Genomic DNA, 12,682 nt, shown 5'->3' with positions numbered 1-12,682 from the left:
GTCGTTCGAGTTGCACACTGATGCCAGTACGTCTGGACTTGGCGCTGCACTATATCAGATGCAGGAAGTCGATGGTAAGAGCGTGCTGAGACCGATTGCCTATGCGAGCAGAGGACTATCAAAGAGCGAAAAGAACTACCCCGCACACAAGTTAGAGTTCTTGGCCTTGAAATGGGCAGTAACAGAGAAGTTCCACGAGTATCTGTATGGTAACCACGTAGATGTGCTGACTGATAACAACCCACTCACGTATGCGGCCACGACCGCGAAACTAGATGCGGCTGGACACAGGTGGTGGGCTGCCTTGGCTAACTATGAAATGACTATTAGTTACCAGCCTGGCAAGAGGAATGGTGATGCTGACGGGCTATCCAGGAGGCCTCACCCACAGACTTCAGCACTTAAAGAAACCGATGACAGATTCAACGGGAGCGTCAAGATGGGACTAGAAGAGATCAGAGCGGTAGGTCAACCGCACTTGGGTGAACAGACACCCTGGGTCGAAGCGATAGCTGTGACGGTGAGAGCAGTGCCAGAGACACTGACTGAGCCTCCTCCTGAGTGTCCTGAGGGGTCGACGCTACCGACGTTGACTTTTAAGGACTGGGAGCGCCTACAGAAACAAGACCCAGTGGTGGAAAGACTACGTTGCCTCAAGTATGCTGGGAAGCGCCTGACTAAACAGGAGAAAAGATGTGAACCCATTGGCGTGCAGCTTGGACTGCGCGAGTGGGAACGTCTGTGTTTCAGAGACGGAGTCTTACACCAGACGCGAGCGGGTCCTAATGGAAAGAAACAGTGCCAGTTGGTGTTGCCCCGTAATTACCGGGAGATGGCAATGAGGGGAGCACATGATGATGTCGGTCATCTGGGCCTGGATCGAACACTTGACTTGCTTCGCGCGCGTTTCTACTGGCCCTTGATGATCCAGGATGTGAGGGAGAGACTACGCACTTGTGAGCGATGTACCAGAAGGAAGGACCCGGCTGGTGCCAAGACTAGAGCTGCGATGGTGAACATTGTGACGAAACAACCAATGGAACTGGTGTGTATGGACTTCTTGTCCCTGGAGGAATCCAAAGGCGGGATTAAGGACGTCCTTGTGATTACTGATCACTTTACGAGATTCGCGATCGCGATACCGACCAGAAATCAGACAGCGAGGACAACGGCTAAACATTTGCATGACAGCCTTTTGATGACGTTTGGTTTCCCTCAAAGGTTGCACTCAGACCAAGGGCGCAACTTTGAGTCGAAGGTCATTAGGGAGCTGTGCCAGCTCGCGAGTATCGAGAAGTCACACACCACGCCCTACCACCCCCCGGGGAATGGGACTTGCGAACGGTTCAACCGCACTCTGCTGAACATGCTTGGCACGTTGGATAACGAGAAGAAGCATGATTGGAAGACGTACGTGGCACCCCTTGTTCATGCGTACAATTCTACGAGGAATGACGCAACGGGATTCTCCCCACATTATTTGATGTTCAGGCAGGAACCACGGTAGGCAATGGACGTGTGCATGGGATTGAGACCGACTGACGAAATCCCGAGCTCCATGACAAAGTACGTGGAAGACATGCGTGAGCGTCTGCGTTACGCATATGACCAGGCGTCTAAGGCCATTGGGAAGACTGCGTCAAGTAGCAAGCAACGGTATGACCGGCGAGTAAGAGATGCTGTGTTGAGCATTGGTGACCGAGTACTGGTCAAGAACGTGAACTTGCGTGGCAAGACCAAGATAGCGGACAGATGGGAGCAAGAACCCTACAGAGTACTGAGTATACCGAACCCTGACTTGCCTGTTTACGTAGTGAAACAGGAACATAGCGGCAAGGAGAGGACGTTGCACAGGAATCTGCTCAAGCATTGCTACGATTCCCCTCGACCGACTCCTGTGAGTCTGGCAGAACCAAAGCCGAGACCCAGCCGTAAGCTTAGGGTGAAGAGGGAGGTGCCACGTGCTGCAACTCCAGAGGAATGGAGCTCAGACAGTGATGGAGAATATATGATGGGGGCCCTTGACCCGAAGGTCGACCCCTTTAGTCCGCGTATATGCTCCCCGAAGGTTGAGAGACAACCGGAGCCAGAGGTGATAGAAGTAATGGATGACAATACTGACGAAGTCAGAGTGGTTTCGCAATCTGAGCAACCGGAGTCATCAGTAGTAGAGATTGAGTCTACAAGAGAGAGAACAAGCGCATCCGAAGTGAATGAAGTTCCCCATGTTGAGGCAGAGGCAACTGTGATGCCGACATCACCGCGAGAGGCAGAGAGTTCAGAAGAGTCTGCGAAAGATGAAACGGATGATTCTGAAGGACCTGCAGAGAGTGAGGCAGACGAGTTCTTTGACACTAGAGAAGAACCACGCCCACTGTTCGTGCGGAAGTCGAAGAGAGTAAGGAGAGCACCTCGGAGATATGGTTGGAGCCAGGGGTGTAGCCAGCGAACAGATCACAAACAGAAACACCATCCAGGGGATGATGATACATTAGTGAAGACACTGCTTGGGGTTATTTCGAAGTTGTACGAAAGAAAGATGTAAGGGCGACGGAGGCAGTGGGTAGGCGAACATGGGTAGCATCCATGTCACAGGGAGACTAGTGACGCCCCTGCCCACATTAAATCGCCAGTCACCGGGCTGAGCCATCCCCGTCCGCGGAATAGGGTCACGCGGCAGGGGAGGGTTGCCACTCGTAGGGTATGGGGTCGGTGAGTGTAGTCCTATAGTTCTGGAGAAGGGAACAGCCCCACGTTGTTGTGGAAGGTAAGTGGTTCTGCGTTAATGAGTGAGTATAGAGTAGTATCGAGGAAGCTGATGGTCCTGATGGATAATACGTTTGCCGCACGGTAAGTAAGTGAGGCAGAGCCCATTATTGGGCAGTGCTCAGTGCTGTTGGAGGAGGTGTTGCTGTGTGTAACCGAGTATCGCCCACTTATATGTTCCGGGTATGCGCGATTAATTGTCGTGTTTCGCGATAGGAGCGGGCTCACGACTGCGTTGACGCTTCAACCCTACTTTGATGGTACTGGTGCAGAAATGATGTGATCAGCGTTCCTATAGTTATTGGTGTGAGGTGGTGTGTGCGTGATTATTCAGCCGAGACACACATGAGGTGGCAGTGACTGATGGTTTGATGAAGAGATGAGGTTACCAGCGCTGACTTGTGCCGTTCAAGTCTGTAGACCTGGGTGTGCGGTGTGGTGCGCGGATAGTGGGGGCACTCTGGGAGCAGCTAGAGTAGTCTGGTAGATTTGGGGGAGGCTAGCCTTGTCCCTTAGTGTGCAATGCACAGCGATCTTAAGAGGTATGGGGGAGTCCCGATCTCGCCAGGGCCCTGACCACTGGGATGGGGTAACTCTGATAAATTCTATAGTCATTGGTGTTGATTTTTGTTTTGGATTGGCCTATTCGCCACGTGACCGAAGCAGATCGTTGACACACCGATGCAGCTATGGACAGACCCGATGGCGCAGTCACTGTGATGGAATGACGATCTTTTGGATTGGAGTAATCTTCGTAGAAGTGTGATGTTTTTTTGTGTTCACCTCTACCTGAATGTAGTGTTAGTAAGTATGATATACCTCATGGGAGTAAAGTCTCCTAGCAATTGTTGAAGATCGATGATGCCGTAGATATTGTATATAGTTGTTGTTTTTAGTAGTTAGAGAAGTTGGTTGGTGTGCCTATCGCATCGCATGAGTGCTTTGCGATTTCCACCCCTTTACCAACTTGGGGGAGTGTGTAACCATGTCGAATTTACTGTAGGATTTGGTGATCTTATTTTGTGTGATTTAGCTAGTTGGAGAACCCTCCGTTAGAACGCTGTTGGTTCAGCCCTTGATTGAAAGCGAAAGCAGACGTGTCAGAACATGTACCAGAGATTACACTTTGTGTGGGATATTTATAGATCTTACGAAATCATAATACCATGTGTTAGGAATGGTGCCTAGAGGGCGATACCCAATTGATACATGCATTGGCATATATCTGGTGATTTTCCCTTTCTATGACTGCCTAGCGCGGTCTTGATTTGTTCTGTTTTGCTAGATGCTAATGTAATTTGATGGGTATTGTGAGCGCGGGAAAATATTCTGCGTTATCTTAGGGAGTCGTCCCTTTTACTTCATGATGGCGGCGTACTGGGACATGCCGGAGATGGGCTGCTGAAAGATTTGGCTGGTGTTGGACGTATTGTGTCCGGATTTGATCTCAGAGCTACATTCTGATGAGAAAAGAGAACAGAGACTCTGCCGATGCAAATGTCGACTTAATCCGACCAGAATTGATGTTTCTGCAGCTCCTTTTCAGAAATCGTGAGTTAACACTACGCGTACGCATACGCGCGTGAATACAAATCTCGATCACGCGATTTGTGAGATGACAACATTATAACAAAGATGGCTGCGCACATGTAGAGTGTGTCGATCGACGATACATCATTGTACTGCCGTATTTATGTATGTGAGTCAACTGGCGACTCATTCCTTTCATCGATTCGAATATAAACATGGTTGCTGCGTTATTCCATGTCATCCGATTATCGTGACATTCGAATTATTGTGATGAACTTGATTTATTGCGCAGACGTGTTACAGGTCTGTGAATATTGTGCATTGATTTGTGAAACTGCAAAACCATAAGGTACAGCGGAAGCTATGGCCGATTTTCCATTTGACAGAAACACTTTGAGATTTTCAACGCTGTGTCGAAGAACCTTTATCGCCTGAGAGTGTGTGCTGTATATGAAGAGAACATTGAACTGCAAACCGTCCACGGGTATACAGAGTTTGTTGTATGATACCGCTGTGTAGTGATAGAGACATTCCGTCCAGTATCCAACAGAGAACTGTGTTCTTGACTGTGACAGTCTGAGACATATGAACTGGTTTGGTTTAATGCGTGACTCTTGTGCAACTGCGTTGCAAGTTATATTATTGTTGTGTTAAGTACATGCATAGTTAAGTAGTTGTTTGATTGCACTGTATTTTATCATTATTATTCAGATGATTGTCAGAGTGTTGACAATATTGACGCAAACTGTATTGTGATACCTATTGTTGTAATGTGTTTGGTTCAGTCAGGGATTGACCAATGAGAATTAAGGGTTGTTAATACTTAGGCTAGTGATTGGTTCTATGTGGTGTTAATAGTAATACCTGAAGCATAGTGTTAGTGTATTGGTTGTTGGGTTTTTATTTGAGTATTTGGAGATACTTTGAGAATAGATTAGTCTAGGGGTTACAGTTGCCGAGCAGGGCTCTTGCAATATAACATAGGCGTTGTAGTTGAGCGTGATAGTACCGCTGACTAAACGCGACGTGACAGACTACCCATCGTTTAGCACTACCGACGTAGCGACAGTATTGGCATAGAGACGTTAGGTTAAGGGTCATAACAGACAGTATTGCTGTGTAGATTAAGGCATTATTATTGTGGACTATTTGGATATAGTAACATTATTTTGTTTATTTATATACAACTTTGTTGTTGTTAATGTTTACTTGTTACCACGAATATATATAGATTTAAACCTATTTGACCTGTGTCTCGCTTGGTGTTCTATTGTATGTCGTTACTATGTGCACACTTGTATGAAATCGGAAGTCAACGGTATCCCCTCGTTCCCTACCCTGAGATAAATTTATTTGGAATCTAAACTCTCGTAAATATTGGTAACATATTCATTGTGTAAATAACGTGAAAACCAACGTATTCAAGTGGTAATTTAGAATAAATTTGCATACATTATGTTAATATATATTTATTTCAGGTCTAAAGTCCCTCACGTGAAATTTTTCGCATTTTCCATCATACGACTTCGGCGTTCAAAAGTCTAGGAAACACAATTACATTAGGCCCGAGGACTATCAACAGTCTACTGTCCACTATGCTGTGGGAGCAACCTCTTGAGTATAACAATGCTAGATCATACATACACTAACCTTGAACGAAACGTTCATGTATCGGTTTACAGTAATTATCGCCACACTATTGCAGTACCACGTGACATATGCTAACAATTTGTTTCTTCAATTTTACTAGTAATGCAAATGTAATGTTTAATATAGAAAAAACGAATGAAGTCTGAAACAGTTGTATTTTCTGGTTTAGAAGTGTAGTCTGCCACAATGGGCCTCCATGGTCTTTATTTAAAAAAAAAACGTCACACGTACTCCGGTATTTCTCAGCATTTGTTGCATTATGACGTAGTCACCACTGCTATACAATACACCACAATTCAACTAAAATGTGGCTTTGTTATTAAATGTGGTGAAGCAAGGGGTGTACTACTCGATTGCAGTATAAATTATACAATACGAGAGGCAAAGGAAAATTATAACAGTGTTTTATTGTTTATGTTTAAGTGAGTGGAATTTTTAATTTTTGGTGTGTTTATTTTCCAATCCACATTAGAAATTATTATTACCCAAATGGCTACACATATACATCGTTTATTACGAAGCAGATGAGTAGTCTGACCGAGCATGCGCAACGTCGTAATGTTCGACCTTATTGGTCTCGAGTAAAAAGTAAATAGTCTTGAATGGTTTCTAGTAACACCTTATTTTACGTTAAGACCGCTAATTTTCCTGGTGATATGCAGCCAAGAATGTTTAGAAATCCCAGATGTTTTTCCGTCACATTTGTTAGAATGATTTTGTGGTATTGAGTGAAAAATTATTAATTTTAATAGTATTCTCTAATATATGAAATATAAATGTTTTTCATTTTTAGATTTGCAGGCTTCTATATTTACTCTGATAAATTATATAATTTTCTGCGCCACTTTACAACTTATATTATGAGTAATTAAATCTCATGTTAATGATATTTCAAAATGTTAACACGAACTTACTTTGGTTTTGATGGAACTATTATTTATATGCTCTGCATATTAAAGTTCAATCTAATATTGGTATTAATGTTCATTTCTATCTAAGTTATATTTAATGATATTTCTGAATTATATAACATCGCTTATATGACACCTATGAGAGGTACACGCAATAAAAAAAACAATAATTGATTTGGACAACTGTCTGATTCGGGATGGTGGGTGGATAATATGCCGATTTGGATAAAATATGGCATTTCGATAAAATGCAATCAATCAAGAGAAGAGGAAAATAAAAAACGTACATACTCTCACTATTGCCTTCGTCATAATATATACGTGTTCAATATGAAACCTTTCTACACATATTATTATGTAAGATTGTTTAAATTTTGGTAATAGTGTCTACTTATAGATGGTTCAGGTAGATGTGAGTAATCCCTAATGAATTGCCATATTAAATCTATATCAATATTGTACATACGAAAACTCGACTACATATTGGTGGACTGACGTGGCACTCGGAATTCACTCAATTCAACAACGTTGTACAATGTCTTCTTTTTGTTATTTACCTGTTACAATATGATCTGCCTTACTATTCAGTTTTTTTTCGAATAATACCTAACTAAATGACTAAACGAGTATTGTCAATGCATATATATATATATATATATATATATATAACTGGCAATAATCTCAGGAAAATATTCAACCGAAATACCATCAAAGTCAGCTATACCTGTATGAACAATATAAAATATACCATCAACAGTAAAAACAAACGGCAACTCGCGACTGATAAGAGCACCACAACTGATAAAACGAAAGTCAACAAACTATGCAATTGTCAGAAAAAAAACGGCATGTCCACTGGACGGGAAGTGTTTGCAGTCCGGCGTGATATACCAAGCGGATGTTACGCGCTTAGACAAACAAACTAGCGAAACGTACGTCGGTCTCACTGGAAATGAATTCAAAACAATGTACAGAAACCACACTGCCTCATTTCGTAACCAGGCCTCTAGAAATGCGACAGAACTAAGTAAACATGTTTGGTCACTGAAAGAAAAAAATATTGAGCACAGAATAACATGGACAATTTCTACTCGTGGTAGTCCGTACAGTAGCTCCAGCATTCTATGTTTGAAGGAAAAAGTTATAATAATTTTTAGACCTCACCACTCCACACTAAACAAAAGAAATGAACTTGTATCATCATGCCGACACAGATCAAAAGACTTATTATGTAACACTTAAACCTGTATGTTTTTTATTTTAATTAATATGTTAATTTGCGAAGTATATGTATGCTCGTTGGTGCAGTGAATTAAACATAACGCTCCTGATGAGTGAGGTACTTGTACCTTACGAAACAGTGCTGTCGAGTTTCATTATTCATGTAGTTGTGTATTAATTCCTCTATTACCGCATTTATCCGCTCTACAGATACATTGTATTGAGCACTTTTGTTTTGGAATAATCGACTCCCACATCTAGACTATATATATATATATATATATATATATATATATATATATATATATATCACTTGCCACTGTGTTCGCATTGTCATTAAGCAAGTACCATTACATTTAATAAGTTCGTATCACTGAATACATTTTTCACATGCGACGACAAAAATAATACCAGTTGAAATATATTCGTTTGTTTTTAATGTCCAAATTGTTTCATTCACCATTGGAAACTTACAACATGCTGGTATAGCTAAAAGAATATAAGTGCGATGCCATTTTTTGTTTGAGCATTCTGTCGTTGCTGACTGGTATATGAGCGTTCGTTTAAGTTCCTAAACGAGTGAGTAATAATTTCCTTCCATCATATTTTCACGTACATCGCCTTACAGTTACCAATGCTGCCTATTGTAATGATGTGTTGCTTGTGGAAAACAATATATGTTTAATAGTTATTTATGTTAGTCGGAATCACCAGTATATTGACTGAGAAACTTATAGGTGGTCATATGCCCGTAGGTTTGTCACGTAATTTCATAATTGTGAGTCATAAATTACCAAATTTATAACGAAAACCTCATGTATTTTAGCATGTTCCCCCCAGCATCCGAAATTATGTGCATGTACAAAAATCAGTAAATTTTCTTTTTTTTTCATCTATTAGTTTATTAAAAAAAAGCCTTCCCATTGAGTATGTGGCACATAATAATCTAAGATGATAAATGTTTGTGCCAAGTTTAATAAACCAATAAGCACTTGAATCGGATATTGTTTAGATAATCGTCGTTTATGAGGATATACTATTAGGCGTAATTATGCATGTATATTATTTTCCAATTGTCTGTTATGCGCCACAACAACAAAAGCATATCGATACACAAAGTGAATGTCAAAAACTAATATATGGTGTTTCGAAAAATCCAAGGGATTAGCGCATTTTTCCAAAATTTGTTGAATAAGTAAATATTTATTAAAACGTGGTTACTGTTCTGGTTTTATTGGGTCCGGATGAACACTAACTTGTTTTTGGAAATCGAGAATGGACTATTACAAAGAACAATATATAAATCCATCAATCTATCATTGGGAGATCATATTACCTTGATTACCTTGCTTAGTTGTTTCCTGCAACTTTGAAATGTGTATTTTACGAGAGGGAAATGGGCTCAATAACTAACGATTATGTTTACAGCTATTAACATAAAACAGATGAATCATTCATTACACAGGATATTAATATTCAGAGCTAATATTATTTGAGCCAATTGATGCGTCTTGTTATATTGATTTATGTATCTCGTCAAGACAATGTGGTTAATGTTTCTCTTGTCGTGAAATCTTTCGAATATTTGTTCTAGAAAATAAAAATGTTTTTGATGGAATTATTATCAGTACGGAAATGTGTCATTACACAAATTCAAATATTTTATTTATTTTTCGTTATTGTTGATAACAAATTTTTCTGATTTGTCAACTAATAGTTATCATTATATATTTACTAATTTGTTCATTTGAAAAAAATAAAATCGCATTGAATGAATCACAAATTGCAAATATTCAAATATTTTTTTAATCCAAGCATATTCGTTATTCCATAAAATATTATAATAAAATATTTTCATTACAGAATTTTGCACCATGAAGTTCGCTGGATTACTAGCTATCGCTGCAGGAATGATCTTTGTAAGTTATCATATGTGTTATGTTTCAGGTATACAATAAAATGATAAATATATTTCCCTAGTTTATCTGCAACTTACTTGTTCTTACTAATTTCTATCGTAATAACCTTTTTTGCGACAATGTTCAGGGTATTGGGTTCGTTTTCAAAAGTGTTGACAGCACCAGGATTTAATAAAAACTGGCACTTTTTTATCATATAGCTATAACAACATTTCTTACATAATATATTCATTTTCTCCTGGGTTACCTTTTGTGAAATGCCATGGAAATACTTGCATAAGGTCTTGTTTTGATGCTCGCGTCGCACAAATGAAATATGCTTGTGGTCTGCATAGACAATATTACATTGATTGGCGTAGTAAGGGAGTTGCCAAATCTATCCGTACTTGGACATTCAACATTTCGATGTCAATTTTCTTCCAATATCGGCAAACGATGCAGTGAGGTATGTTTGGATGGTTCGTCTTACCCGCATACGCCATTGGAGTGGAATGCAATTTGCATAAACTAATGATCAAACTTTGACCGTCTCTGCGCCATTGATTGACATACTATAATATGAGAGATGATAACAAGTATTAAGATTCAAAAGGCCGATATATCCATGTGATTTACTATGAATATTCTTTATGCGATATTATATCCATTTAATAAAATGTCTGTAAGATGTTCAAACAATCAAACTTGTGATCGACAACTGATAAGAATTGTTCTAACCTAAAAGGGTTCTAGTGTTTGGTATCATTTCACAAAATATTACTATGCTGTTTAACTACACAAGTGTGTTTGGAATTGTTTTTGGTAACAGTGTGTCAAAGATGGTGTTACCCCCGTACCAATTTACTTATATTAGTATTGGACACAAATAATGGTATATCAGTTGGTTACCTCACCATGGATACATGAATCATTACAAATTGAAAAATCTGTTTGAATCGCTGCGCTCTATTATTTAAATAGATATTTTTGGTGGTCTAAACAATTTTCAGATATGATACTTTCATTTCTGGTAAAAGGGAATTGTGGAATTTTTCAATGTATCAATTAATTCTGTGTATTTTTATTTCCCCTCATGCAAGCAGACCAATTTACTGGGTACCATTGGTAATGCTGAAGCTGGTGAGTTTTTGTTTTTAAGCAACGAGAAGAAAAAGATAACCTATGGTTTATGTATTCGCATGACAGCTATTTATTTTTAAATATTTTCTTTGCAAAGGGTAATGTGTCTTGCTTAAATTTTCTGGGGAAAAATCGTTAGGTTTCTTTGATCAGATGTTTCTTGTGAAGTTGAACGCACCATTTTGACTACCGCCTTCCCCGATACATTCCAGGTATTGGATCACCTCAATCTGCCCTGTAATTACCTCATACACATTTTTTAAATTGAAATTTGTATACTTAATTTGAAAATTTCAATTTATCAGCATGTCACACCCAAAAAAAAACTCATATTGTCATGATTGTATGGTGCGCATATGTGTTTCAAATTGTTTTAGGTCCCACTAGCAGTTGCTAAAATGTAGATTTTTTTCAAAACCTTGGACTAACATAAGATAAGATAAATATTTTTAAAAAACTAGTTAACAGCTAATTTATACAATACCTCTCCGAATGGTAATATTGTAGAATAAAATATCAATATATACATTTTACACACAGAGTGTACTGGTCAATGGACTCAGTGGTTTGATTACGATAACGCTGATGGTTTGGGCGATTACGAAAAAACATCCATATTTGTAAAACACCTTGGGAATTATATGTGTTCTAATCCTACTATCGTCGAAGCGCGGACCATAGATGGCGTTGCAGCAGAAGATACTGGTGAAATATTCTCGGAATATTCGCCTGAAGTAGGATTTGTTTGCCTAATTGCAGATCAACCAGATAACGAATGTCTTGATTATGAAGCAAGATTCTGTTGTCCAGGTAATTATTGAAAAATAGGATGTTAGAGAAATATGAAATGACCAATTGTATAAAGCATCAGAAAATATGAATTATTTTTTCCTGACGCGAAATCGTCGAATGTGATTTAGTTTACAAAATGTTTATTTAATGTATTTGTCACACCAGACCCGACCACATGTTTAGAAAGATAAACCAGATTATATATAGATTTATATTATATATTCAGAGTATATTCTGAACTATAAATGAATCATCGTTGGATATACAGATAAGAGGCAGACATTTAGTAGTCTTATTGACATAAGTAGTTTTTGTAAAACATACTTATCTTGGTCAAAACAGATATTATTTTATTAAACTAAATGTCAACATCATTATTCTCAGGGGAAATAATATACACATTGTGTATAAACTTAGCAGCATGGTAAATGTTGTAATATATAATAAATGTGATTGTATTGCCGTGTACATAACGAAACGTTAAAAAATGACAGTCAATCAGGTACTTTTCATTTTCAATAATAACATTATCTTATGTTTTTCTTTATAGACGGTGGGTTGACACAGTTGTAAGACGTAGAACATAGTAAGACGTTCTATACTCGCTACAATAACAAATGAAATGCATCATATTCTATAATTATTACACATCCTCTATAATCACCGTTTTTTACATTTTAAACGCAATATATCGATTCATGTACGCACTAATCTAAACTGTATTTTTCATCAATAAAGCATGCAACAAAAAAAGTAAAATATGCGATATAATAA

General features: G+C 39.0%; 1 protein-coding gene across 1 annotated transcript; it reads left to right on the top strand.

Annotated features, from left to right (window-relative positions):
* Positions 1–8,579: 8,579 nt before the first annotated feature.
* LOC100368309 (cartilage intermediate layer protein 1-like) lies at positions 8,580–12,682 on the top strand. The gene is made up of 5 exons (XM_002741929.4): positions 8,580–8,657; positions 9,942–9,997; positions 11,080–11,116; positions 11,657–11,926; positions 12,459–12,682. The coding sequence occupies exons 2-5, from the start codon at positions 9,953–9,955 to the stop codon at positions 12,479–12,481; spliced, it is 375 nt and encodes a 124-aa protein (XP_002741975.1). The 5' UTR covers positions 8,580–8,657; positions 9,942–9,952; the 3' UTR covers positions 12,482–12,682.

The sequence above is a fragment of the Saccoglossus kowalevskii genome, chromosome 21 (assembly GCF_978046115.1).
Source record: "Saccoglossus kowalevskii chromosome 21, keSacKowa6.1, whole genome shotgun sequence".
Lineage (NCBI taxonomy): Eukaryota > Metazoa > Hemichordata > Enteropneusta > Harrimaniidae > Saccoglossus > Saccoglossus kowalevskii.
Note: the sequence above shows the minus strand (reverse complement) of the source record. Positions and strands in the feature narration are given on the sequence as shown.

Excerpts from the sequence above, each read along its gene's own strand:
- LOC100368309 (XM_002741929.4), top strand. The coding sequence starts at position 9,953 with ATGAAGTTCGCTGGATTACTAGCTATCGCTGCAGGAATGATCTTT. Across the intron at positions 9,998-11,079 it reads TCGCTGCAGGAATGATCTTT|ACCAATTTACTGGGTACCAT; the intron begins GTAAGTTATCAT and ends TCATGCAAGCAG. Across the intron at positions 11,927-12,458 it reads AGCAAGATTCTGTTGTCCAG|ACGGTGGGTTGACACAGTTG; the intron begins GTAATTATTGAA and ends TTTTCTTTATAG.